At 53.8% G+C, this 27940-nt stretch overlaps 1 protein-coding gene, 1 long non-coding RNA gene and 1 pseudogene across 2 annotated transcripts; 2 read left to right on the forward strand and 1 right to left on the reverse strand.

The window, feature by feature from the left end:
• Positions 1-3268: 3268 nt before the first annotated feature.
• Positions 3269-8974, forward strand: LOC123651817. The gene is made up of 2 exons (XR_006740772.1): positions 3269-3738; positions 8748-8974. It is a non-coding gene; the product is annotated as an uncharacterized LOC123651817 (long non-coding RNA).
• LOC118712216 lies at positions 6208-7454 on the forward strand (annotated as a pseudogene).
• A 759-nt stretch (positions 8975-9733) lies between the features above and the next one.
• On the reverse strand, positions 9734-24386 carry TSKS (testis specific serine kinase substrate). Its single transcript, XM_036425729.2, has 11 exons — positions 23882-24386; positions 22192-22417; positions 17487-17582; positions 17179-17262; positions 16571-16654; positions 14938-15221; positions 13776-13970; positions 12646-12819; positions 11517-11652; positions 10036-10160; positions 9734-9917 (listed from the first exon to the last, which is right to left on the reverse strand). The coding sequence occupies exons 1-11, from the start codon at positions 24049-24051 to the stop codon at positions 9761-9763; spliced, it is 1731 nt and encodes a 576-aa protein (XP_036281622.1). The 5' UTR covers positions 24052-24386; the 3' UTR covers positions 9734-9760.
• Between the last annotated feature and the right edge of the window lie 3554 nt (positions 24387-27940).

The following is a 27940-nucleotide window of genomic DNA, read 5'->3' on the forward strand; positions in this document are numbered from 1 at the left end:
AGGCCACCCCAACACCCAGGCCAATCCCATCAGACAACCACGCCCTCAGCCCCGGTCCCGCGGCCCCAGCATCAACTGTCCACATGGGGGGGAGTGCATTTCTTATCAATGCGCTTGCCAACTCTTGTTCATCCAATCTAATTAATGTAATATTATTATTTTTAAAAAAATAGATTTTATTGATTTTTTACAGAGGAAGAGAGAGGGATAGAGAGCTAGAAACATCGATGAGAGAGAAACATGGATCAGCTGCCTCCTGCACACCCCCTACCGGGGATGTGCCCGCAACCCAGGTACATGCCCTTGACCGAAATCGAACCCGGGACCTCTCAGTCCGCAGGCCGACGCTCTACCCACTGAACCAAACCGGCTTCAGTATAATGTTATATTATTGATACAGTGAACTAACAGGGTGTCTGGAGGGATATTTAAGCCAGTCATGTGAGCCACTAACGTAATTAAAAATGGTTAATACAGCCGAAACCGGTTTGGCTCAGTGAATAGTGCGTCGTCCTGCGGACTGAAGGGAAGGGTCCCGAGTTCGATTCCGGTCAAGGGCATGTACCTTGGTGGCGGGCACATCCCCAGTGAGGGGTGTGCAGGAGGCAGCTGATGGATGTTTCTCTCTCATCGATGTTTCTTGCTCTCTACCCTCCCTTCCTCTCTGTAAAAAAAATAAATAAATAAAAAATCAATAAAATATACTTCAAAAAAAATGGTAAATACCCGGTGAACCTGGGTTGGAAAACGTAAAATTGCTAAGGTGTCAGTACTACCCAAAGCATTCTACAGACTCGACACAGTCCCCATTGGAGTCCCAATAGCATTTTTCGCAGAAATAGAAAAATTCCAGAGCAATCTAGGAAAGGAAGCACAACGTTGGAGGTCTCACACTTCCCGATTTCAAAACTTGTTATAGCCGAAACCGGTTTGGCTCAGTGGTAGAGCGCCGGTCTGCGGACTGAAAGGTCCCGGGTTCGATTCCGGTCAGGGGCATGTATGTTGGTTGCGGGCACATCACCGGTAGGGGGTGTGCAAGAGGCAGCTGGTGGATGTTTCTAGCTCTCTATCTCTCTCCCTTCCTCTCTGTAAAAAATCAATAAAATATATTTTTAAAAAACTTGTTATAAAGTTACTGTCAGCACAATAGTGTGGATAGTGTGTTGCTGGCAGAAAGATAAACACAGGGGCCGATGGAATAGAGTAGAGAGTCCAGAACTAAACGCTCATGTATGTGGTCCGATGGACTCTGACAAACGGAGTCAGGATCACTCCATGGGGAAAGGGCAGCCGTTTCGATAAATGGAAACTGGGTTCTCAGATGCCAAACAACCAACTTGGACTCTCACCTCACTCCATAGAGGACACTCAACTCAAAATGGATCAAAGACCTACATGTAAAAGCTAAAACTTTAAACTTTTTTTTTAAAATATTTTTTTATTGATTTCAAAGGGGAAGGGGGAGAGAGAAACATCAATGATGAGAACCCTTGATCGGCTGCCTCCTGTACCCCCACACTGGGGATCAAGCCCGCAACCCAGGCCTGTGCCCTGACTGGAATTGAACCTGGGACCCTTCAGTTCGCAGGCTGACGTTCTATCCACTGAACTACCCCAGTTGGGCTAAAACTAAACTCTTAAAACGGGAGAACAGCTACGTGCCACTGGATTTGACAATGATTGGCTGGACATGACAGCAGAAGCACAGGCAGCAACAGAAAAATAGATAAATTGGGCTACCTCAAAATTCAAACCTGTGCAGCGAAGGATATAACAGAGTAAAAAGACAGCCCACGCAATGGGGGGAAGTATTTGCAAAGCATTTATCTGACTAGGAGTTAATATCCAGAACTACAACACAACAGCAACAACAACAAAACATCCCCGTTCAGAAGTGGGCCAGGAACTGGAAGAAACGGTTCTCCAGAGAAAATATGCAAATGGCTAGTCAGCGCATGAGAAGATGGTCCTGGTGGTTGCCAGGAGCTGGGAGGAGGGAGAAATGGGGAGTGAGATTTTATTTAATGGGGACAGGAGTGACTTTGGGATAGTGAAAAGTTCTGGGAATAGATAGCAGTGACGGTTCCACCACATTGTGAGTATAATTCATGCCACTAATTTGTACACTTTTAATCCTCAAAATGATATTTTGAACAATTTCGCTATCTTGGTTGCTTTATGATGACATATTGGTCAAATATGTATGAAGTTTTAATGTTTATCATCTTTCAGGACCAGACTGATTAGTGTTACCTTACATTTTATTTATTTATTTATTTTAAATATATTTTATTGATTTTACACAGAGAGGAATTGAGAGGGACAGAGAGTTAGAAACGTCGATGAGAGAGAAACATCGACCAGCTGGGATGTGCCTGCAACCAAGGTACATGCCCTTGACCGGAATCGAACCCGGGACCCTCCAGTCCGCAGGCCGACGCTCTATCCACTGAGCCATACCGGTCCCGGCTTATTTTATTTATTTTTAGTATACTAGTATTTTTATTGGTTTCAGAGAAGAAGAGAGAGGGACAGAGAGATAGAAACATTAATGAGAGAATCGTTGATCGGTTGCCTCCTGCAGAGGTTTGAGCCGAAAACCCGGGCATGTGTGCAGTGACCTCCTGGTTCATAGATTGACGCTCAGTCACTGAGCCACACCAGCTGGGTGTGTCACCTTATATTTTAAAACATATAGGCTTATCTCTGACTGGTTTGGCTCAGTGGATACAGCCTATGGATTCAAGGGTCTCAGGTTCGACTTTGGTCAAGGGCATGTACTTTGGTTGTGGGCACATCCCCAGTGGGGGGTATGCAGGAGGCAGCTGATCGATGTTTCTCTCTCATTGATGTTTCTAACTCTCTATACCTCTCTGTAAAAAATCAACAAAATATATATTTTTTGAAAACAACAAGAAACAGCCGGAACCGGTTTGGCTCAGTGGATAGAGCGTCGGCCTGCGGACTAAAAAGTCCGGGGTTCGATTCCGGTCAGGAGCATGTGCCTTAGTTGCGGGCACATCCCCAGTAGGGGGTGTGCAAGAGGCAGCTGATCGATGATTCTCTCTCATCGATGTTTCTAACTCTCTATCCCTCTCTCTTCCTCTCTGTGAAAAATCAATAAAATATATTTTAAAAAAACAACAACATTTAGGCTTAGACCTATCTTATTCTCTATAGAAAAAAAATTGCTTCTTTCGTTTACTTATTTCTTCAGAAGACCTTTAGAATAATTGGGTTTAAATATTCTAAAAGTAATCTAATGGACGATGTCATTTGGGTGGAGTTAACCTCAGCACGACATTCAGACTAGCTAACCAGGAAAACAAGTCTTTCATGTAGTCAAGTTCCCTTAAGAATATATTTGGGCCTTAGAGGTATGGAATTGGATGGCTCGTCGTCCCTGGCCCCTGGCACGCTCTGCTGTTAAGTGTGCTAGTTATTAAGTATTATCTCTTGGTTCCTGTTCTTAAGTGTGCCAGTTATTTATTATCTCTCGGTTTCAAATCCATTCCCCTCCGATGGGCTTTGGGAATCTGAGGCGGGGACTCTGAAAGCCCGCCGGCGGTGCCGCACCCTGCCGCTAGGGGGCACCAGCGAGACCGGGCGCCTGGAGGACTAGAGGGGACTCGCTGCTTCCGGTTGGCTCTCCGCTCATTTCCAGGCCGTTCCTGGTTCCCGTCGGCGTCTCCAGCAGTTTTTCACCCTGGCGGAGGCGCTTCCTTCTTCTGACTGCTGGTGAGTCTAGTTCGCAACTTTTCCGAGTGTTCACACCCTCAGCGACGTCAGCGCCGTCTCCCCGGGGCTTCCGGGAAGGCCGGCGCCCGGCGCTCCTCCCAGCGCCCGGCGGTCCTCCCAGCGCGGACGCGCCTGCCCTGCCCGGCAGCGCCCCCTGGCGGTCCGAGTTCCGTCTCCAGCGGGAACCTCATCCCAGCGTTCAGTCTCAATGCTGCTAACCTGCTTTCTTCAATGTTTCTTTGTTTGTTTTGCTTGCCCACGGCGGTAGCTGCTTGCTGTAGTGAATGGCACCATAATACCACAAGGTTATTTTTTTTGCCTTTTGGTTACCTAGTTACCAACCCTGTATACCGAAGAACAGCAGTGCCTCTTATCCTGGGGGGTATGTCCCAAGACCGCGAGTGGATGCGTGAAAGCCTGTGCGTGTGCGTGTGCGTGTGCGTGTGCGTGTGCGTGTGAGATATATATATATATATATGTATACACACACACACACACACACATATTTTTTTTTTACTGAGTGGCCATATCATGATGATCTCTGAACGCATAATAATCTGGCCACTCAGTGTCTATCCTATATAATAAAAAGCTAATATGCAAATTGTCCCCTCGACCCGGAGTTTGATCAGCAGGTAGGCTGGCCAACCGCCCATGTCCCTTCCCCCTGGACCAGGCATGAGTGTGTGTGTGTGTGTGTGTGTGTGTGTATATAGCCAGATTATTATGCGTTCAGAGATCATAATAATCTGGACACTCAGTGTATCTCTCTAATGTATACCAAACCCTATATATACTGCTTTTTTTCCTACAAATTCCTATGATAAATTTTAACTTACAAATTAGGCACAGTAAGAGGTTAACAGTAATTGATAATAGAACACGTCTAACACTATATTGGGTGGGGCAAAAATCGGTTTGCAGTTGTTCATATAGGAAACAACACAATAATAAATAATAATACAGGAATAAACTGTGTTTCCCACTCTCACAACTGTAAACCGACTTTTGCCCCACCCGGTACCGTGATGAGCGGGGGTGGCTTGGGGCGGTTATAAAGGAAAAGCAGGGCTAGCCGAGCGCTCACTGGGACACAGTCCATCTTATAACCAAGTCGCTACTAAGTGACCAGCGCGTGGAGACGCTGGACAAAGGGACAGTTCACGTCCGGGCGGGGCGGGCCAGGCCACAGGAGATCTCATCATGCCCTCGGCGTGGAGCCCAATGTAAATCGAATGGATTGTTTACTTCTGGAATTTTCCATCGGACATTGTCTACATCGGGATTTACCACGGAAAGTGAAACTGTGAATAAGCAGGGGTGGGGTGGGGTGACTACTGTAACATTTCTTTTTTGGTTGTTGAAATAATTAATATATATATTATTGATTTTTTACAGAGAGGAAGGGAGAGGGATAGATAGTTAGGAACATCAATCAACCAAGGTACATGCCCTTGACCGGAATGGAACCTGGGATCTTTCAGTCCGCAGGCCGACGCTCTATCCACTGAGCCAAACCGGTTTCAGCTAATTCCTCTATTTTAATGATATTCCCAACATTTGTTGCTGTTGCTGTTAACTTTCACCTGAGGATATTTTCCCATTGATTTTTAGAGCGAGGGGACGAAAGGAGGAGAGACACAGAGAGAAACACAGTTGTGAAAGACACTTTGATTGGTTGCCTCCCACACAGGCCCTGGCCTGAGGCTGGGGACCGAGCCTGCAAACGAGGTCCATGCCCTTGACCGAAATCGAACCCGGGTCCTTCAGTCCGCAGGCCGATGCTCTGTCCGCTGAGCCACACAGGCAGGGCCGTTACTTGTTGATTGGGTCTTGAATGCTAGTGTTGTTCTTGGTGCCAAGAGTGACCTCAGGGAACAGATCCTCCAGATGGGACTCTGGGATTGTCGTCCAGCTGTTTGTGCTTTGATGAAATGATACTTTTTCAGATAGAAAATGGGATTTCAGCCAAACCGGTTTGGCTCAGTAGTTGAGCATTCGTCTGCGGACTGAAAGGTCCCAGGTTCGATTCCGGTCAGGGGCATGTACGTTGGTTGCGGGCACATTCCCAGTAGGGGGTGTGCAAGAGGCAGCTGGTCGATGTTTCTCTCATCGACGTTTCTAGCTCTCTATCTCTCTCCCTTCTCTGTAAAAAAAATCAATAAAATATATTTTAAAAAAAAGAAAATGGGATTTCATTATTCCTGCAACTCACTGTCTCTTGGAGAAATGGGAAAGGGCTTTTGGAGGAGATGAATCTGTTGCAATCCTGGTTCTTTACCCATAATTGTGGATCCTTATATAAATGAATCTTTAAAAATATATTTTATTGATTTTTTTACAGAGAGAAAGAGAGAGGAATAGAGTTAGAAACATCAATGTGAGAGAATCATTGATCAGCTGCCTCCTGCACACTCCCCACCAGGGATGTGCCCGCAGCCAAGGTACATGCCCTTGCCCGGAATCGAACCCGGGACCTTTCAGTCCGCAGGCCGACGCTCTATCCACTGAGCCAAACCGGTTTCGACTAAACTGAATTTTTAAATCTTGGTGGTGTTTACATGAACATGTCTATTTCATGACAAATACATGGAGTCTTTGAAAAAATGTATGTTTTATTGGTTTCAGAGAGGAAAGGAGAGATAGAACCGTCCATGATGAGAGAGAATCATTGAGCGGCTGCCTCCTGCCCGCCCCACTCTGGGGATGGAGCCCGCAATGTAGGCAGGTGCCCTGACCGGGAATCCGACTGGTTCATAGGTCTGTGCTCCACCACTGAGCCACACCGGCTCGTCTCCTGGGGGTTTTAACTTGTGAGCTTTTCTGTTTGTGTTATTCTCTGACTGAAAACGTAAACAGAGAGACGGCCGGGCCATGGACGCTGCGCTGGGAGTGGACGCTCCGGCCGCGATGAGCTCGGCGCCCGGGCCCCGAGGGGCCGGCCCTGCAGGCGAGGAGCAGAACACGACAGAGACAGACGCCTCCTGCCGGAGCGACACGTTTGACCCGGGAGAAGCGTACAAGATGGACCGCCAGCGGAGAGGGCTGGAGCGCTTCCCCCGGCTCCTGACGCTGCCGGAGCCGCGAGGCACCAGCGCGGACAGAGACAATCTGGCGCGCAGCTGGCGGAGCTGGGCTTCGACGTGAGACGCTTTAGCGACCTCAGAGCCGGGGAACTGCTGCTCAGAGTCCCCGAGGCCGAGGGCCAGCCCGGGTTCGCCTGCGACGCCAAAATCGAGATCCAGGCGCCGACGGGCTTGTTCAGGGGAGACCGGTGGCCGAGCCTGGTGGGCAGACCCAAGATCTTCATCCTCCAGGCCTGTCGGGCGGCAGCCCGACGTGGCGGTCACGCCCGCGGACCAGGTGGACGCGGCCGCCGTGCGGGCCCTGCCGGCCGGCGCCGACTTCGTCGTGTGCTCCTCGGTGGCCGAGGGCTACTGCTCCCATCGGGAGACCGGGCGCGGCTCCTGGTACGTCCAGGATCTGTGCGAGACGCTGCGCAGGCTCGGCTCCTCCCTGGAGCTCACGGAGCTCCTCGCCCGGCGCCACGTGGACGTCTGCAGAGACCCGAGCGCCTTCGGCAAGAAGCAGGTGCCCTGCTTTGCCTCCACGCTCACCAAGAAGCTGCACTTCTTCCCCCAAACCTGAAGGAGGCGTTTTTTTTTTTTTAATAAGAGAACTACAGCTTTTCTTTTTTTAAAAATATATATTTTATTGATTTTTTACAGAGAGGAAGGGAGAAGGATAGAGAGCTAGAAACGTCGATGAGAGAGAAGCATCGACCAGCTGCCTCCTGCACACCCTCCACCGGGGATGTGCCCGCAACCAAGGTACATGCCCTTGACCGGAATCGAACCCGGGACCTTTCAATCCGCAGGCCGACGCTTTGTCCACTGAGCCAAACCGGCTTCGGCGGGCTGTTTGGTTTTATGGATCTGTAGTCTAAGTAGGTTCTCTTTTTATATAAATAAGTGTCACTAGATTGAAGCGTAGGGTGCGGCGATTTAAAACGCTTTAAGGTTTAATGAGAACTTTTTAAAATATATATATTTTTATTGATTTTTTTACAGAGAGGGAGAGAGAGGGATAGAGAGCTAGAAACGACGATGAGAGAGAAACATTGATCAGCTGCCTCCTGCACACCCCCCACCGGGGATGTGCCTGCAACTAAGATACATGCTCTTGACCAGAATCGAACCCGGGACCTTTCAGTCCACAGGCCGTTGCTTTATCCACTGAGCCAAACCGGTTTCGGCACGATTCTCTTTCTATATAAATAAGTATCACTAGATTGAAGCTTATGGTACAGCAATTTAAAACGCTTTAAGGTTTAATGCGAGAACTTTAAAAAAAAAAAAAGTTCATATTAGACATGGTGAAAGAGTTTGGTAGGTAAACTAAATCTTCAGAGAATTACTATAAATAAAAATCAAACATTTGTAATACTTGTTTTTTTTTTGTTGTTGTTTTTTTAAGTTGCAAGGTTTCTAAAAATATCTGGCTGATTTAACTTTTATTTTGTGAATGTTTTAAATAAAATTTTATAATATTTTTTAAAATAACACTTCCTCTGTTATTCTTAATATATTTTATTGATTTTTTTACATAGAGGAAGAGAGAGGGATAGAGAATTAGAAACGTCGATGAGAGAGAAACATCGACCAGCCGCCTCTTGCACACCCCCTACTGGGGATGTGCCCGCAACCCAGGTACATGCCCTTGATTGGAATCGAACCTGCCTTCAGTCCGCAGACCGACGCTCCACCACTGAGCCAAACCGGTTTCGGCTATAATGTTGTTGTTGTTTTTTTAAAAAAAAACTTAAAATAGCATTGCTGTGGTGGTTTAAAACGTGTCCACAAATTGACATTTCCTTTAAAATATGTCTGCACATTTTCTGACACGCCCCCTTGAGTAAAATTTGGACTCAATTCTAAGGAACATAAAAAGGGGAAATGATACCATGCCACTTGGGAGCCGAGGTCTCAAAGGCACCTGCTCTTCCTCAGACTGCCGCCCTGGGAGGAGTTAGCGGGCATGAGACGCTGGGGCCCCCGGCAACAGCCATGAGAGTGCGCCTTCCAGCCCCGGTCCAGCCTTCAGATGACTACAGCCCCAGCTGGCAGCCTGCAAACTCATGAGGGCCCTGAGCCAGAGCCAGCCAGCTAAGCTACTCCCAGATTCCTGGCCTTCAGACATTGTGAGGTAATATACAGTTATGGCTTTAAGCAGCTAAGTTTTGGGGTAATTCTTTTTTTTTTTTTTTAATATTTTATTGATTTTTTACAGAGAGGAAGGTAGAGAGATAGAGAGCCAGAAACATCGATGAGAGAGAAACATCGACCAGCTGCCTCTTGCACACCCCCCACCGGGGATGTGCCCACAACCAATGTACATGCCCTTGACCGGAATCGAACCCGGGACCTTTCAGTCTGCAGACCGACGCTCTACCACTGAGCCAAACCGGCCTCGGCAGTTTTGGGGTAATTCTTTACACAGCAATAGGCAATCACCTAGTAAAAATCACCCTAAGAAATGTTGGCTGACTGATGCAGACTACACCATGGAACCTTTTTACCCTACTTTCCTACTCTACTCCTTCTTCGTTTTTGTTTTTAAAAAAATATATTTTATTGATTTTTACAGAGAGGAAGGGAGAGGGATAGAGAGTTAGAAACATCGATGAGAGAGAATCATTGATCAGCTGCCTCTTGCACAACCCCTACAGGGGATGTTCCCGCAACCAAGGTACATGCCCTTGACTGGAATCGAACCTGGGACCCCTCAGTCCGCAGGCCAACGCTCTATCCACTGACCCACACCGGCTAGGGCCCCCTTACCTCACCTTCTTTCCAGAGACCTGGACCATCATCAGCATCTCTCTGAGTGGAGACGGCCTGTTAGCAGGGAGCACCCTGCAGGGAGCACAGGGGCCTGAGGCAGGGCGTGCACCCCGGTGACGAACCCTCTTTCGGTGCCAAGCAAGGAGACCGAGTTCATGCCAGCATGAGGAGCCATTTATTTATTGTTCGGGGGCCGGGCCCCCACGTTTCGGCGGAGTGCCCCCGCTGCTGCCTCCTCCCATCGTCCCCGTGGACCCCTCAAGTGGCAGGTTGCTGAGCTGGTCGTGGAGGGAGCACATCTTCAGGTGCAGATAGTCCAGGGAGGCCACCTTCTCCCTGCGGTGGGGGGCGGGCGGTGGGTGCTGGCGCCCGGGCACCGGGGCGGGGGCGGGGGAGACGCAGGCCCGACCCCCAAGGCCTCACCCTCCTCCCACGCCCTCAGCCGCCTCCTCACTCCGGCTTCATCTTGTCCGTCAGCAGCAGGTTCTTGGCCCGCAGGGCTTCGTCTTGGGCCAGGCGGAGGGTGGAGCTCAGGGCCTCTGCCCGCACGTGCTTGGCCAGGGCCTGGCGCTCCAGCTCCTGGGGAGAGGAGTGTGGGCGCCGCTGGGCTTGCCTGACCGGGCTGGGGGTGGAGGGAGCTGGGTCGCGGAGGGCAAGGGGCAGGGGCCCGCGGGGCCCGCCTTCCTCCCTCCGGGGGTCCCCGCGCCTCCGGCCTGCCGCTTCCCGCTGTGCCGAGCCTGGCTCCTCGCCCCCAGGGCCCCAGCAGGAACCGCATCAGCGTCCGTCTGACTCCCCCCACATGCCCAGGGCGTCATGCCTGGGGCATGGGTTTGGCTCTCAGCGTCATGTGGTGACCTTCTACATCTCATGAATCAGACCTCCCACGTCCTTAGCTGCAGACCAGCATCTCTGTCACATGAGCGGTCCTTCTGCTCTGGTGCCCTGGGTCCCAGGATGCACCGGGCCCCTTGTCCTGGGGCGTCCTGGTCCCATAGTTCTGCCACATCAACGCCCTGCGCTGCCTCACCCGTCTGTCTCACCCGCTGCGACGTTTGTCATTAGGCCACAGCCCATAAGACATCAGCTCTCTTGCCCTGCGGGTGTTGCTCAGTGGTTTGAGCATCGTCCCATGGACCAAGAGGTCCCGGGTTCGATTCCCGGTCAAGGGCACATGCCCGGGTTGTGGGCTCCAAGCCCAAGATGGGGCGTGCAGGAGGCAGCCAATGCATGACCCTCTCTTATCATTGATGTTTCCATCTATCTCTCCTCTCTTCCTCTCTAAATATATATATATTTATAAAGTGGCCTCAAGACCCACAGGAAGTCATGTTTGCCTTCTAGGAAGCTGTAGCTGTGTCTGCCTCCTGTAGCCCACAGTTTCCCATCAGGCTCTGGGAAACATCCCTCACCAAGATTTGCATAATAATTGACCAGTGGACCCTGTGCTGGCTTCTAAAATGCCCACCCAGCCAGGACCAGTTTGGCTCAATGGATAGAGCGTTGGCTTGGGGACTGAAGGGTCCCGGGTTCGATTCCGGTCAAGGGCATGTACCTTGGCTGCGGGCATATCCCCAGTGGGGGGTGTGCAAGGGGCAGCTGATCGATGACTCTCTCTCATCGATGTTTCTGACTCTCTATCTCTCTCCCTTCCTCTCTGTACAAAATCAATAAAATATATTTAAAAAAAATAATAATAAAAAAATAAAAAAAATAAAATGCCCACCCATTGACATTCTCTTTAAAATGTCCCTAAATTCAGCCTTCTAAAACTGCCTGCCCCTCCCCTGGCCCTAATCATTGGAGCCCAGTGTTCCCCCTGTACCTGCCGCCCACAGCTCAGCCCCCCACCTGCCGCCCCCAGCCGCCCCCCTGCCCCGGGCTCCCGCCCCCTCTCTGGCAGAAGCGTGGGGCACGGTGGCCCGCGGGCCCTGGTACCAGAATCTTCTTGTGTAGCCGCTGGCAGCTGGGGCACGCGGGGGCCAGGCCCCGCTGCTTCACCTCGTCCACCAGCGGCGTCAGGGCGCGCTCCAGCAGCTGCTGCAGGGACTCCGTGGACAGCTGCTGCCCCTGGCTGCGGGGGCGGGGGGGTCAGGGGGTGAGAGAGGCCTGGTGCTCACTCCATCCCCAGGAGGCCCACCGCCCACGGGGCACCCCGCAAACCCCGCCCCCCCACGCCTGGGGAGTCCCACTCCCGAAGGCCCCGATGGCCCTCAGCTCACCCGAAGCTCCTGTTGCCCACAATGGACTGGTTTAATCTGGTCGCCCATTGTATTGGAAGTCCCCCCCTTCCTAACATGACCCGAACATGGTATCCATCCCTCGGCTCTGATAAACCAAGGTCTCCCCTCCCCACAATGCACCGGTAAACCCAGCCTCCCACCAATCACCACAGCCCAATCTTCTTCCCACAATGCACTAGAAGTCTAGGATGCTTGACTATATCGAGACTTTCTGGCCGAGACCGGTTTGGCTCAGTGGATTGAGCGTCGGCCTGCGGACTGAAAGGTCCCAGGTTCGATTCCAGTCAAGGGCATGTACCTTGGTTGCGGGCACATCCCCGTAGGGGGTGTGCAAGAGGCAGCTGGTCGGTGACTCTCTCTCATCGATGTTTCTAAATCTCTATCCCTCTCTCTTCCCCTCTGTAAAAAATCAATAAAATATATATATATAAAAAAAAAAAAAGACTTTCTGGCCCTGGGTGGTTTGGCTCAGTGGATAGAGCATGGGCATGCGGACTAAAGGGTCTCAGGTTCTATTCCGGCCAAGGACACACGCCGGGGTGGCGGACTCCATCCCCAGTAGGGGGGCGTGAAGGAGACAGCCAATCAATGATTCTCTCTCATCATTGATGTTTCTATCTCTCCCTCTCCCTTCCTCTCTGAAATCCCCCGTGTTCCACAAGATCCTGACTCCACATGGGAAAAGAGGCTCCCATCATGCCCCAGGGCTGCCGGTCCTACCACATATGCCTGGGGATGCCCTCCCTCCCGCTCTGGCCATCGCCCACCTCCTTCAGTCCGTCCTCTTTATGGAATGCACCGGGAGCCGGGCCTGCGCCCCTTACCTGGCACAGCGGGTGCAGGAGCCTTGGGAGGCCCGGTCCAGGTTCATGGTGAGGTCAGAGCTCCTCCGGGAGCTCTGGAACTGCCGCCCCAGCTCCTCCAGAATGGGCTTCACAGGGCCCAGGCCCTCCAGATCGCTCCTCAGCGAGGCCACCGACACGGCTGAGCGCTCCACCCTGAAGCAGGAGAAGAACCGGCCTTCGAGCAGCAAGTCTAACGCCCGCCCTGCCTGCCTCTCTCTGCTCTGATTGGCCCCGCCCTCTATGCGCTGATTGGCCCCGCCCTCTCTGCGCTGATTGGCCCCGCCCTCTTGCTCTGATTGGCCCCGCCCTCTATGCGCTGATTGGCCCCGCCCTCTCTACTTTGATTGGCCCCTCCTTTTATGTTTATTTTTAATATATTTTGATTTTTCACAGAGAGGAAGAGAGAGAGATAGTTAGAAACATCGATGAGAACGAATCATCGATCAGCTGCCTCCTGCACACCCCCCACTGGGGATGTACCCGCAACCAGAATATATGCCATTGACCAGAATCGAACCCGGGACCTTTCAGTCCGCAGGCCGACGCTCTGTCTATCCACTGAGCCAAACCGGTTTCGGCTATGTTTAGTTTTTTAAAAATTTAATTTTACTGTGTTAATCCTCACCCGAGGATATTTTTTCCATTGTTTTTTAGACAGAGTAGAAGGGAGGTAGGGAGTGGAGGAGAGGGAGAGAGAGAAAGAGAAAGAGAGATTAACATTGCCTTCCGCATGCACCCCCAGGAGGGCCAGGGATCAAACCTGCAACCCAGGAATATGCCCTTGACAGGGAATCCGACCTGAGACCATTCAGTGCTCAGGCTGGGGCTCTAACCATTGGCCCACTGGTCCAGGCCGAGATACCCCTCCTTGTTCTCCAATTGGCTCTCACTAGGCTGCTTAGCTCCGCCCTCTGTCCTTTTAAGGCGTGGAACCCTTCTCTAATTGGCTCCGCCCTCAGGCCTTATTAGGCATGTCCAGCCCCTTCCTACTCTCTGATAGGAGCTTCTTCGTGTCAGTCTATGGTCAGGGCCCTCTTGGTCCCAGCTGATTGGCCTCCGCTCTCCCTCGAGGCCCCGCCCCCGCGGCCCCGCCCCGCGCCCGGCCTCACATGGTGCACAGCTCGTCGGTGCGGCCGCGCAGCTCCTGCAGGCCCCGCGCCGTCTGCGCCTGCTCGCGCTGCGCGCGCTCCCACTGGCCCAGGAAGCCGTCCAGCCTGCCGCCCAGGCCCCCCAGCAGCCGCAGCGCCTCCTGCACCGCCCCCTCCTCCTGGTGCCACCGCGCCGTCAGCGAGGACACCTCCCTCCTGCGGGGCAAGGTGAGGAGCCGGTCAGGCGGGCGTGGGCTCGGCCCCCATCGTGCCCGCCGCGCCCATACCACGTCTGTGGCTGCGGGCCCACCCGGTCCCCACGTTCTCTCCACCTGTTTCTTGGAATCCAACCCCCGTCGTCTAAAACGCTGCCTCTGTGCTCACCCGGGGAACCCTGGCCCTCCACTCATCCTGCGCTCCAGCCCCGCACCGGCCCCTCCAGCCCCTCCACCCCCTCCAGACCCGCACCGGCCCCCTCCACCCCCTCCAGCCCCGCACCGGCCCCTCCAGCCCCTCCACCCCCTCCAGCCCCGCACCGGCCCCTCCAGCCCCGCACCGGCCCCTCCAGCCCCGCACCGGCCCCTCCAGCCCCGCACCGGCTTCTCCAGCCCCTCCAGCCCCGCACCGGCCCCCTCCACCCCCTCCAGCCCCGCACCGGCCCCTCCAGCCCCGCACCGGCCCCCTCCAGCCCGTCCAGCCCCGCCTCCTCAGGGCACAGTCCCCAACCCAGTCCCCTTGCCCCCTGAACCTGGAGCCTCCAACGTCCTGCCTCCCCCTCCACACACACACACACCTGCCCTCCACACACACACACACACACACACCTGCCCTCCACACACACACACACACACACACACCTGCCCTCCACACACACACACACACACACACACACACACACACCTGCCCTCCACACACACACACACACGCACACACACACCTGCCCTCCTCACACACACACACACACACCTGCCCTCCACACACACACACACCTGCCCTCCACACACACACACACACACACACCTGCCCTCCACTTAACCACCCATGGACCCGCCAGCCTGTGCTCAAAACTAAGTTCTTCCAAGCCCCGCCCTTCTAGGCCACCACCTCCTGAAGCACTCCCTCCCGGTTCTTCAGGGCCCCCCCAGGTCCTGCCCCCCAAGGTCTTCCCGCTCCCCCCACCCACCTCAGGTCCTCCAGGCCGTTGGACACCTTCTGCACCTCCTGCTCACTCAGGACCAGGCCCTCCCCGGCCCGGGCCCCCGCCCCCCAGCAGCAGCGCGGCCGCGGGGGCTCGTCGGGGCTCCCGGGGCCCCCGGAGCAGCCCTGCCCCCCGGAGCAGCCCTGCCCCCCGGAGCAGCCCTGGCGGGACAGGCCGGCCTCCAGCTTCTGCTCCAGCTCCTGCAGCTGGGCCTCCTGCCGCCGCGGGGTCTCGTCCTGCAGCTGCTGCTGGAGGTAGCGGAGCTTCTCCTGACCGGGAGGGGAGGGGCAGGGTTAGGGCCTGGAGCCCGTGGCCCCCCACGTCCCCTTCCCCGCCTCCCCCCCAGACCCACCCAGTGAGTCCCTGAGGTTGGAAAGCACATGGATGTGGGGCAGGGTATTGGGACGGGAAGTCCAGCTGGGAGACTAACTGGACTCCCTCTTGCCGTTCCTTTGGGACTGTTCTCCCATTGGAAGCTGCTGCCTCCCTGTCTCCAGGCAGCCCGGCACCCCCAAGCTCTCCACCCCCCACTCCTGTCCTCCAAGGCGTCCTCCTCCTGCTGAGGAAGAACAATGGAAACTTTTCCAGCGTTTTGCGGGGAGGTGTATGGGCACAGGGCGCCACGGACATTCCCGCCCGAAGTCCAGCACGAGTCTCTCTCTGGGACCTGCCTGTGCACTGTGCACAGACGTGTGACCGTGGACCTGCCTGTGCACTGTGCACAGACGTGTGACCGTGGACCTGCCTGTGCACTGTGCACAGACGTGTGACCGTGGACCTGCCTGTGCACTGTGCACAGACGTGTGACCGTGGACCTGCCTGTGCACTGTGCACAGACGTGTGACCGTGGACCTGCCTGTTCACTGTGCACAGACATGTGACCATGGACGTTGCCTGTTCACTGTGCACAGAGACGTGTGACCATGGACCTGCCTGTGCACTGTGCACAGACGTGTGACCGTGGACCTGCCTGTGCACTGTGCACAGACGTGTGACCGTGGACCTGCCTGTTCACTGTGCACAGAGACGTGTGACCATGGACGTTGCCTGTGCACTGTGCACAGACGTGTGACCGTGGACCTACCTGTGCACTGTGCACAGACGTGTGACCGTGGGCCTGCCTGTGCACTGTGCACAGACTTGTGACCGTGGACCTGCCTGTGCACTGTGCACAGACGTGTGACCGTGGACCTGCCTGTGCACTGTGCACAGACGTGTGACCGTGGACGTTGCCTGTGCACTGTGCACAGACGTGTGACCGTGGACCTGCCTGTTCACTGTGCACAGAGACGTGTGACCATGGATGTTGCCTGTGCACTGTGCACAGACGTGTGACCGTGGACCTACCTGTGCACTGTGCACAGACGTGTGACCGTGGGCCTGCCTGTGCACTGTGCACAGACTTGTGACCGTGGACCTGCCTGTGCACTGTGCACAGACGTGTGACCGTGGACCTGCCTGTGCACTGTGCACAGACGTGTGACCGTGGACGTTGCCTGTGCACTGTGCACAGACGTGTGACCGTGGACGTGAAGGGGCGCCCAGGGTGGTGGCGGGTGGGCGAGTCCCGCCTGAAGCCTGACCAAGCCCCTGCCCCCAGTCCTGGCCCCCCCCTTACCTCCAGCAGCGCGGAGTTCTGCTTCAGGACGTTGGTTTTTATTTCAGCATCTTCCACCGACCGCGTCACCTTCCGGCAGTTCTCCTGGGGCGGGACACCAGGCAGGGGCCCTGCCTTTCCATTCCGGTTCTGCCTCCCAGCCCTTCCCCTCCATTTCCTCACAGGCTCCCCCCAGACAGCAAGGCCCGTGTCCCCCCTCTCCCCCCAGCCCGTGTCTGCCCTCTGCCTGTCCTTTAGCCCTTCAGACAGCGGTCGGCAGACTCAGTCCGCAGAGCCACACATCCACGGCACAGCCATTAGAATCTCTTCGGAGAGCCGAAAGCCGACTTCTGCACGTGGGCCCCGAGGTTCCCCTCGCCCTGTACGCGGTGTTTTGTGGAAGAGCTGCACGCGAGGGGCCAGAGAGCCGCCTGTGGCTCGCGAGCCGCGGTTTGCCGGCCTCGGCCTGGCTGGCTCCCTGGGACGAAGGGATGACTTTCTCCTTCAGCCTGTCCTGTGCTGCTTTGCACTGCCCCCCCCCCCCGTCCCCCCACTCCACGCCCCCCACCCTCCTCCGTCCAGTCCCTCCTTCCCCCCCCACCGCCCACCCCTGCTCCCCAGCAGCTCACCTTGAGTTGGCTGCAGTACCCTTCCAGCTCCTCTGCCTCTTGGCGCCTTCGCTCTAGATTCTCACTCAGCACAGAGCACTCACTCTGGAGCACGGGAGGGAGGGGTTAGCCGAGGGGTTAGCCGAGGGGACACCCCGCCGGGCGCCCCATGGTGGGGGGAGGTGGCTAGGCCTGGGGAGATCGCTCTCCTTGCTGAGCCTCTGCCCAGGAAGCTGGGCTGTGGGTTCGAGGAGCTGGGGGAGGGGCCTATGAGGGCCCCGTGGCCCTGGAGAAAGGGGGTGCTGGTGGGGGGAGGCCGTGCCTCACACCTGCAGCGTCTGCACATGCTGATTCACCCGGGTGGTTTTCTCCTTCAAGCTGGTGATGGAGTCCTTGGCGCGAACCAGTCCACTGTTGACCCCGCTCTGGGGAGGAAGGAGAGACGACAGGTGGGGGGGGAGCAAAACCCCAGCAAGAACAAGTCCAGCCGAAACCGGTGTGGCTCCGTGGATAGAGCCTCGGCCTGCGGACTGAAAGGTCCCGGGTTCGATTCCGGTCAAGGGCATGTACCTTGGTTGCGGGCACATCCCCAGTGGGGGGGGGGGTGCAGGAGGCAGCTGGTCGATGTTTCTCTCATCGATGTTTCTAACTCTCTATCCCTCTCCTTCCTCTCTGTAAAATGTATTTAAACACACACACACACACACACACACACACACACAGAAATAACTCACACGCTCTGACTTTCTCTCCAGGCTCTGGAGAATTCTAAAGGTAACCCACGTTCTAGACACAAGCACTCACTGCTGCAGGCCAAGCGCTTACACACATTTTCTCTCTTATTCCTCACGGCCACACCTGCTGACATTATTCGGCCCCTCTGCAAAGGGGGTCAGAGAGGGGTGTCCCCTGTCTCCCAGGCTCACAGCACAGGAGGAGGCTGAGTTCTGGTTTAAATCTGACCAGGCCACCTCGTGTGAGTGTACCCGGGTGGACAGGATCCGGCCCAGGCGGCCTCGATCATCGCTCTCTTTTATCGCCATAGAATGCTTTGTGGTTCCTGCCAAACCGGCTCAGGAGAGGTCCACTCTGAGCCCTTCCACATTCACAGAAGTTAGCCTAGCACTGTGGTCGGCAAACCGCGGCTCGCAAGCCACATGCGGCTCTTTGGCCCCTTGAGTGTGGCTCTTCCACAAAATACCACGGCCTGGGCGAGTCTGTTTTGAACATGTGACAGAAGAAGTTTAAATTTTAGAAAATTTGGTTCTCAAATTTCAGCTGAAACTGGTTTGGCTCAGTGGATACAGCGTCAGCCTATGGACTGGAAAGTCTCAGGTTCAATTCCTGTCAAGGGCATGTACCTTGATTCCAGGCATATCTCCAGTAGGGGGTGTGCAGGAGGCAGCTGATCAATGATTCTCTCTAATCGATGTTTCTTACTCTATCACTCTCTTCCTCTCTGTGAAAAATCAATAAAATATATTTAAAAAAAAAAAAAAAGAAATTTCAATCGTACTGTTGATATTTGGCTCTGTGGACCCATGAGTTTGCCGACCACTGGCTTAGCACATGACTTCCCAGCCAAAGACTACATTTCCCAGGCTCCCTTGTAGCCAGGCATGGTCATGTGACTACGTTCTGCTGGAGGAATGTGAGTGGGAATAAGATAATATCTGAGTCATGCCTTTAATACGGGAAAGGAAAGAGAACGGCCCCATTTTTTTCTTCCTATTGGCGGGAATGCAACGTTGGTGGCTAAAGCTATTTTGGGACATGAGATAGAAGACAGAACAAGACAGAGGAAGCCTGAATACCAGCTCTGTGGAGCTCCCGTCCTAGATTCCAGCCACCTCTGAAGGCTAGCACACAGAGATGACATTTTCCAACTTGGCTAAGCTATGCTGTTTCGTGTCTTTTTAAAAATTTTTTTAATATATTTTATTTATTTTTTACAGAGAGGAAGGGAGAGAGATAGAGAGCAAGAAACATCGATGAGAGAGAAATATCTACCAGCCGACTCCTGCACACCCCCCACAGGGGATGTGCCTGCAACCAAGGTACATGCCCTTGACCGGAATCGAACCTGGGACCTTTCAGTCCGCAGACCGACGCTCTACCACTGAGCCAAACCAGTTGAGCCCAACCGGTTTCAGCTTTTTTTTTTTTAATCCTCACCCGAGGATATTTTTCCCATTGATATTTAGAGAGAATGGAGGGGAGGGAGGAGGAGGAAAGAGAGAGAGTGAAACATCAACTTGAGAGAGACACATCGGTTGGTTATCTCTCTCATGAGCATCGATAAAGTCTGTGGATCATGCCTTTGACCAGGGATAGAACTCGTGACCTTTCAGCCCACAGATCGACGCTCTATCCACTGAGCCAGACCGGCCAGGGCTGTTTGTGTCTTTGTGTTTCAGCAGCCAGACTTGTGACTTAGTAGCTGAGCCATCAGAACACAGGAGCCTGTAACCTGAAGAGCAGGCCCACTCTGTTTGTGGAGATTTTCATGCGAGAAATAAACAGGCCGTCTTGATTTCTTTCACAGTCGCTGAACTGATACACAAGGAGAAAAGAGAGCACACGTTTCCTGCATTGTGAGATGGGGACGATATCACATTTCCTGCAGGACTGCTGTGGAGGACAAGTGTGATAAATACTGTTTTAAGGAGACAGCAAAGTGGAGTCAACCCCCCAAAATTCCACCCCTTGATAAAATCAATTTAAAAAAAAAACTGGCAAAAACTGGTTAGAGTTGAGTCACTGAGAAGATATAACAATTATAAATATACTAGAGGCCCAGTGCACAAAATTTGTGCACTTGGGTGCGTGCACTCTCTCACAGTCCAAGAGCCCTCAGGGGTGTCCGACTGCCAGCTTAGGCCTGCTTCCGTGGGGAGCAGGTAGTCGTACATCCTGCCACTGCCACTGTGCTTGCCAGCTGTGACCCCCCAATGCACGATGGGGGCCGGGCAGGGACATGGAGGTTGGCCAGCCAGGAAGGAACCACAGGAGGGCTCCAGGGTGTGTCTGGCCCATCTTACTCAGTCCTGATGTGCCAGACCCCCTCTGGTGCCCCAGTAAGTTCACGTGGGAAACGGGGGCAGATAAAAAGAACGACAGTGACAGCCAACACTCGGGCTGTGCTGACAGCCGGCTGCTGGGCCTACGTTTTACATGAATGGACGGCACTTCGTTGTCATGGCAACCGCAGAGGGTGGGCGCGGTTCCACCCAGAACTCCGTCGTGGCTGTTGCTGTGTTTCTGCTCCTAGACTAGTGTCTGGCACCCTGTAGGCGTGGAAGGCTATTTCTTGTGGGAACAAATGCCTCTCCCTTTCGCCGGAACCGGTTTGGCTCAGTGGTAGAGCGTCAGCCTGCAGACTGAAAGGTCCCGGGTTCGATTCCGGTCAAGGGCATGTACCTTGGTTGTGGGCACATCCCTTAGTGTGGGGTGTGCAGGAGGCAGCTGGTCGATGTCTCTCATCGGTGTTTCTAGCTCTCTGTCTTTCCCCCCTCCCTACCTCTCTTTGAAAAATCAATAAAATATATATTTTTTAAATGCCTCTCTGTTTCACAGATGGAGAAACTGAGGCTCCTGGAGTAGAAGTGCTCAGTCGCTGCCAGTGAGTCTCATTAGCATCATTATGAGCATAGTTATTCTTTTTTATTTTAAGATTTAAAAAAGCATTTATTTTTTTTTGCCGAAACCGGTGTGGCTCAGTGGATAGAGCGTCAGCCTGTGAACCGAAAAGTCCCAGGTTCGATTCGGGTCAAGAACACGTGCCCGCGTTGTGGGCCCGATTCCCAGTGGGGGGCGTGCAGGAGGCAGCCCGTCTATGATTCTCTCTCATCATGGATGATTCTGTCTCTCCCTCCCTCTCCCTTCCCCCCAGAAATCAATACAAATATGTATATGAAAAACTGAATTTTAGAGAGAGAAACATCCATCGCCTACCTCCCTCCTACACACCCCTTATCAGGGATTGAACCCACAAGCCGGGTGTGCGCCCTGACTGGGAATCAAACCTGCAACCTTTCGGTGACGGGAGGAGGCACCACCAAATGGATGAGAGTCCCCCCCCTCCCAGTCAGGCAATCTGGTTATTCTCAGTGTCACATGGAGCCCTGTTGGGGCTGGCTGGGGGGGGGGGGGGGGGGAGGACCAGGCTGCAGGCCTTATGCTTCTGTGGAGGATTCTCTGCATTCTCACAGATCTTGCTCACCTCCCTGCTTTACCCCCGATTCTTTTTTTTTTTTTTCCTACTTTAAAAAATATATATATTTTATTGATTTCTTTTACAGAGAAGAAGGGAGAGGGATAGAGAGTTAGAAACATCCATGAGAGAGAAACATCATCAGCTGCCTCCTGCTCACCTCCTACTGGGGATGTGCCCGCAACCAAGGTACATGCCCTTGACCGGAATCGAACCCGGGACCCTTCAGTCCACAGGCTGATGCTCTATCCACTGAGCCAAACTGGTTTCGGCTGCCCGAGTTCTTAGGTGAGCCCCAAAGAGAACACCTCCTCTGTCCAAGCCCAGGAGGAACCTTTCCCGGATGCACCCATCCTGGGGTGACGTCCCTTTTCTGGGCTCCCACCATGGCCTCTACGAAAGGATGCGGTGTCCCCAGTCAGTCTGTCTGTCTGTACCTGGGAGTCAGCGTGAGAACTGGGCATTGAATGGGTGCTTTCCAAGGGCAGGAACCTGGCCTGGCCGAAAGACCAACTCCCAGCGCCAGCCAGTGTGGCTCAGTGGATAGAGCATCGGCCTGTGGACTGGAGGGTCCAGGTTCGATTCTTGTCAAGGGCACACGCCCAGGTTGTGGGCTCCCCCGTCGGGGGTGTGCAGGAGGCAGCTGATCAATAATTGCCTCCCATCATCGATGTTTTTCCCTCTCTCCCTCCCCCCCTTCCTCTTTGAAATCAATAAAAATATTATCAAAAGAAAACAGTGACCAGCACCACACAGTCACCCCTCCGCCCTCAGCATCCGTCTCCCGCCAGGGCTCGGACCGCCCTCGCCCTCGCCCTCACCAGTAGTTCCGTGATATCCGGGTCCTCCGGAGCCCAGGGTGGGGTAGGGGAGGCGGGGGGCGCGGGCAGCGCCAGCGAGCCGCTGTCCTCCGTGGTGGAGTCGGTCACGGAGGAGTCCGTGGCATCCACGGCGGCCAGGTTGAGCAGGGACACGTTGGTGCAGGCCGAGGAGCGTTTGAGGTTCAGACACCAGTGCATGGGCTCGTGGGACATCCGAGGCTCCACCCTGGGCGGGAGAGAGGCAGGAGGGTCAGTGGGAGCCTCAGCCCGGCCTGGGTGGCTCAGTGGTTGAACGTCAACCCACGAACCAGGAGGCCACGGTTCCATTCCCGGTCAGGGCACCTGTCCAAGTTGTGGGCTCCATCCCCAGTAGGGGGCGTGCCAGGGGCAGCCGATCAATGATTCTCTCTCATCATTGATGTTTCTATCTCCCTCTCCCTTCCTCTCTGAAATCAATTAAGAAATGAAAATAAGCCGAAACCGGTGTGGCTCAGTGAATAGAGCGTCGGCCTGGCGACTGAAAAGTCCCAGGTTCGAAGCCGGTCAAGGGCATGTACCTTGGTTGCGGGCACATCCCCGGTGGGGTATGCTGGAGGCAGCTGATTGATGTTTCTCTTTCATTGATGTTTCTAACTCTCTATCCCTCTCCCTTCCTCACTGTAAAAAAAAAAAAAATCATTAAAATATATTTAAAAAAAATAAAATAAAAATAAAAAGATGTAGCAGCCTACCTCCATCTCCATATCCCATATTCTCTGACTCCAACCTCACCGCCTTCTTTCTGCTTCCTCCTCCATCCCTCTACCTATTTTCTTTCTTTAAAATATGTTATTGATTTTTTATTGATTTCAGAGAGAAAGGAAGCGGGGGAGAGAGAGAGAGAAACATCAATGATGGGAGAGAACCATGGATCGGCTGCCTCCTGCGCGCCCCCTACTGGTGGTCATGCCCACAACCCAGGCCTGTGCCCTTGACCAGAACGGAACCTGGGATCTTTCAGTCCGCAGGCCGACGCTCTATCCACTAAGCCAAACCAGCCAGGGCTAAAAAAAAATAATATGGTTTTTATTGACTAGACTCAGAGATAAGAAGTGAGAGGGAGAGAGAGAGAGAAACACCAATGATGAGAATCATTGATCGGCTGCTTCCTGCACGGCCCCTACTGGGGTTCGAGCCTGCAGCCAGGCCTGTACCCTGACCAGGAACCAAACCATGACCTCCTGGTTCATGGGTCGGCACTCAACCACTGAGCCACACAGAGCTTTCTTTCTTTCTTTCTTTCTTTCTTTCTTTCTTTCTTTCTTTCTTTCTTTTTAAATATATTTTTTTATTGATTTTTTACAGAGAGGAAGGGAGAGAGATAGAGAGCTAGAAACGTCGATGAGAGAGAAACATGGACCAGCTGCCTCTTGCACACCCCCTTCTGGGGATGTGCCTGCAACCAACGCACATTCCCTTGACCGGAATCGAACCTGGGACCTTTCAGTCGCAGACCTATGCTCTACCACTGAGCCACACCGGTTTCTGCAGGCCTGGCTTTCTTCTTCCTCTAATGCCCTCCCCCTTCCCCTGACTTCTTCCTTGCCTGCCCCTCCCGCCCCCCCTCCCCAGCCCCCACACGCACACGCGTGCTGTGTCGAGGCGGCGCCGGGCGCCGGGACGGCAGCCGTCAGGGCCGCGGCAGACCCACCCGTGAAAGGACACGGCCTTCTTCTTCTTGGCGATCCCCTTGGCCGGGCCGGCCCCCCCGCCCGGAGCCTCGGGGACCATCTGGGAGCGGCTCTCCACGCCTGCCGGGGGGTCTCCTGCCTCGTGGATCTCCTTGGACTGCCAGATCGTCTTCACCACCACGCTGGCCATGGCGTGTGGGGCCCTGCTCCCAGGGGCTCCTTCCTCTGAGACTCTCTACCTCTTCTGGCTGCTGGCCCTCAGGGCTCTGTCTCCCCCAGCCTGCCTCACAAAGGGCCCAACCACTGGGCCTCCCGGAGCGGGGGTGCCCCGAGGGGGGTGCTGGCTCAGCCTGAACCCGGGGCCTCAGGGAACTCTGCTTGTCCAGATTCTACTGTCACCCCGACATGTCCCTCCCCTTCAGAGATTCCATGGAATCCTTCATTCCCGTCCGGAACTGACCATAGAGGGGCCCCCTGGTTCTGGGGGGGGCCGATTCCCTCTCCCCAAGGGTCCCCGTGGGCTCACCCAGCCCCCCACATTCCCACGGGATTCTTCACTGGGTACCCTGGCCGGGCCTGGGCCCTGGGAGCCGGTGGGGAGTGAGGATGGAGCCCAGGCCAGGAGGATGGATCTCCCGTTCGCTGAGGGACTGGGCCAGGAGACAAGGAGCAGGCAGAGACACCAGGCTTCGGTAAGCGATACAGAGAGAATCCAACGCCAGTGATGGTGGCGTGAGCACTTGGCAAAGCTTTTCGATGCGTGCGCCGGGGATGTGAGTCTCTTATGATGTGTGAGTTTTGCCCATTAAAGAAAATCCAAACAGGGTTTTTCTGGTCCCGTTGTAAGTTCTTAAAGAGCCCTCTGTGCAGGGGCTCTGAGACCTCAACCAGAGACCTGGCCTGGCTCCAGCACTGATAACTCCCCTGGGGAAGGTTTATGGCCTCTCTGGAATGGGAGCCATCTTAATTTCCCCCGTTATTTAAGCGAACAAAGGCTTACAGAAGCCAGAACGGCAGGGTTGGAATTTTAACCAGCGGCCCTAACCGGTGTGGCTCAGTGGATAGAGCGTTGGCCTGTGGACCGGAAGGTCCCAGGTTCGATTCCAGTCAAGGGCATGTACCTTGGTTTCGGGCACATCCCCAGTGGGGGGTGTGCAGGAGGCAGCTGACTGATGTTTCTAACTATCCCTCTTCCTTCCTCGCTGTAAAAAAAATCAATAAAATATATTTTTAAAAAATTTTTATTTTTATTTATTTTTTTAATATATTTTATTGAGGGAGACAGATAGAGAGCTAGAAACATCGGTGAGAGAAATACATCGACCAGCTGCCTCCTGCACACCCCCTACTGGGGATGTGCCCGCAACCAAGGTACATGCCCTTGACTGGAATCGAACCTGGGACCTTCCGGTCCACAGGCCAACGCTCTATCCACTGAGCCACACCGGTTTCGGCTTAACAATTTTTTTAAACAGCAGTTTTACCCAAGATGAAGGTTACTATGCTTCAGTCTCTTTAGGTTCTAAAAAGTCCATCTGCTCTTAAGTTCAGTGAGCACCTTAGAACCAGTGCCTTTGAACTCCTGCATCTGGTAGATGGCTCGTCTCCGTTTCGTTTCGTTCTCTTTCCGGGGTTTTGTCCTGTTCTTTCCTTTGGGACGTGTGTCTGTGTTTCCTCATGGGCCCCCTCCTGGCGTGTGTTTTTGTGGATTCGGTTCGCTGCTGTGTCTCCCGGGTGTGGCAGAGTGGCCTGCTGTCCTAGACGTTCTGTAGGGTCCTCAGCTCCCTGACCCGCTGAACTGGCACCCCAGGGGCCGCCCGCCCGCCCCCCTGCCACGGGCTGCGTGCACCCTCCCTCTGTAGCTGAGCCCTGTTGTAGTTGGGACCTCAATGGGGGGCGTGTATCCCCAGGCCCCTTGGCTGCGAGGACTGACAGCTGCCATCCGCTGTGAAGGATAAGCTGTGCGGGGGCCCACCCCTCAGGGCACGGCTTTAGGGGAGCTCTGGTGCCCGCTGAGTGCGCCCCTGAGTGTGTCACTTTCGGAGGCTGGTGGATGGTGCACTGGCTCTGGGACCTCCATTGGGGCACAGCCCCAGCTCCTGGGAGGGGTTATTACATCCCTAAGTCAGGAAGTCTTCTCCAACTCAGGGCACCATCGCACCATCGTTGGGGTTGGGAGTTGGGGTGTGGAAATGTGTCTGGAGGGTCAGGGTGACCCAGAGGAGACTCATGTGGCTGGGGCATGTAAGCCGGGGAAGGATACGGCTGATTGATATTGGAAAAAGCTCTCTGGCAGAAACCGGTGTGGCTCAGTGGATAGAGCGTCGGCCTGCGGACTGAAGGGTCCCGGGTTTGATTCCGGTCAAGGGCATGTACATTGGTTGTGGGCACATCCCCGGTAGGGGGTGTGCAGGAGTCAGCTGGTCGATGTTTCTCTCTCATCGACGTTTCTAGCTCTCTATCCCTCTCTCTTCCTCTCTGTAAAAAATGAATAAAAAATATTTTTTTAAAAAAAACAACACAAAAAAACTTAGCAGTGGGCCAGCTGCTGAGCCCCAGAATGGTCTTGCTCAAATCCAGTCCCATAATGTTATGCTGGCACAGCCAGTATTAACGGCTCATGGCCACTGATCGACGAAGATGTATATAAGTGAAAAACGCCGACTTTTAAAGACAGAAAAATAAGAATGCCAGATACGTTGAAATGGTCACATAAATGTTATTAAAATTTATTTCTCCTTTTTCTTTTTTAATATATTTTATTTGTTTTTGTTTTTTTATAGAGAGGGAGAGGGAGAGAGTCAGAAACATCGATGAGAAACATTTATCACCTGCCTCCTGCACACCCCCTACCTCAACCAATTGAGCCACACCCGCCAAGGCTTACTTTAAAAAATTTTTAAAATATATTTTATTTATTAATTTTTTACAGAGAGGAAGGGAGAGGGATAAAGAGTTAGAAACATTGACGAGAGAGAACCATCAATTAGCTGCCTCCTGCACATCCCCGCCCCGGGGATGTGCCTGCAACCAAGGTACATGCCCTTGACCGGAATTGAACTTGGGACCCTTCAGTCCCCAGGCCGATGCTCTATCCAGTGAGCCACACCGGCCAGGGCTTCCCCCTTTTTTTAAACCATTGCTGGAATACACTGGAAAGTCTACTATGGTTCCCACTGCATTCCCATTAACAAGCGCTGCTCTCGTCCAGCTGGGGGAAAGTCCGCCAGCTCCTGACAGGCGCCATGTCCGCCCCCACACCAGCACACCGCCCCAGGTTCCGTCCTCCTCAATTGGATCCCCCGTTGGACCTTAGAATGCCTTTGCCTTAGGCCCGGTCTTGCAAATTAAATTTGGCTGCTTCATGGGCTCTGGAGGGGGTTGGGAGAGGACCGAGTTTCCCCATCTACCCACACCCAAACCCCCGAGCTCTGGGCAAAGGGTGGAAGAGGTGGGTGAGAGGCAGGTGGAGAGACAAGGCCAGGAAGGGTGCTCTCTCCCCAACCCCGTCCTTAGACACAGACTTTTCCTGTTCTTGGGATCTGGATGTCTCCCTTCTCCCTTCACGTCCTTCATAAAGCAAACTAGCTCAAACCCCACTACTAATATCTATATCTATATCTATATCTATATCTATATCTATATCTATATCTATATCTATATCTATATCTATATTTTTTTTAATGGTGCTGTTGCCCTGAGTAGTTTGGCTCAGAGGCTAGAGCGTCAGCCTGCGGACTGAAGGGTCCCAGGTTCGATTCTGGTCAAGGGCATGTACCTTGGTTGCGGGCACATCCCCAGTGGGGGGCGTGCAGGAGGCAGCTGATGGATGTTTCTCTCTCATCGATGTTTTTGACTCTCTATCCCTCTCCCTTCCTCTCTGTAAAAAATCAATAAAATATATATATATATATATATATATATATTTTAAAAATGGTGCTGTTCTCAGGGAATGGGCTCCTCCCATCCTTGAGATGCTTATTATATCTTTCCTAAAAAGGACTCTTTTCCACCCTGGCTGGGTGGCTCAGTGGTTAGAGAGCGCCCCGCCCCCCCTGGATTGAAGGGGTCACACCTGG

The sequence above is a fragment of the Pipistrellus kuhlii genome, unplaced genomic scaffold (assembly GCF_014108245.1).
Source record: "Pipistrellus kuhlii isolate mPipKuh1 unplaced genomic scaffold, mPipKuh1.p scaffold_m20_p_84, whole genome shotgun sequence".
NCBI classification, from domain to species: Eukaryota; Metazoa; Chordata; class Mammalia; order Chiroptera; family Vespertilionidae; genus Pipistrellus; species Pipistrellus kuhlii.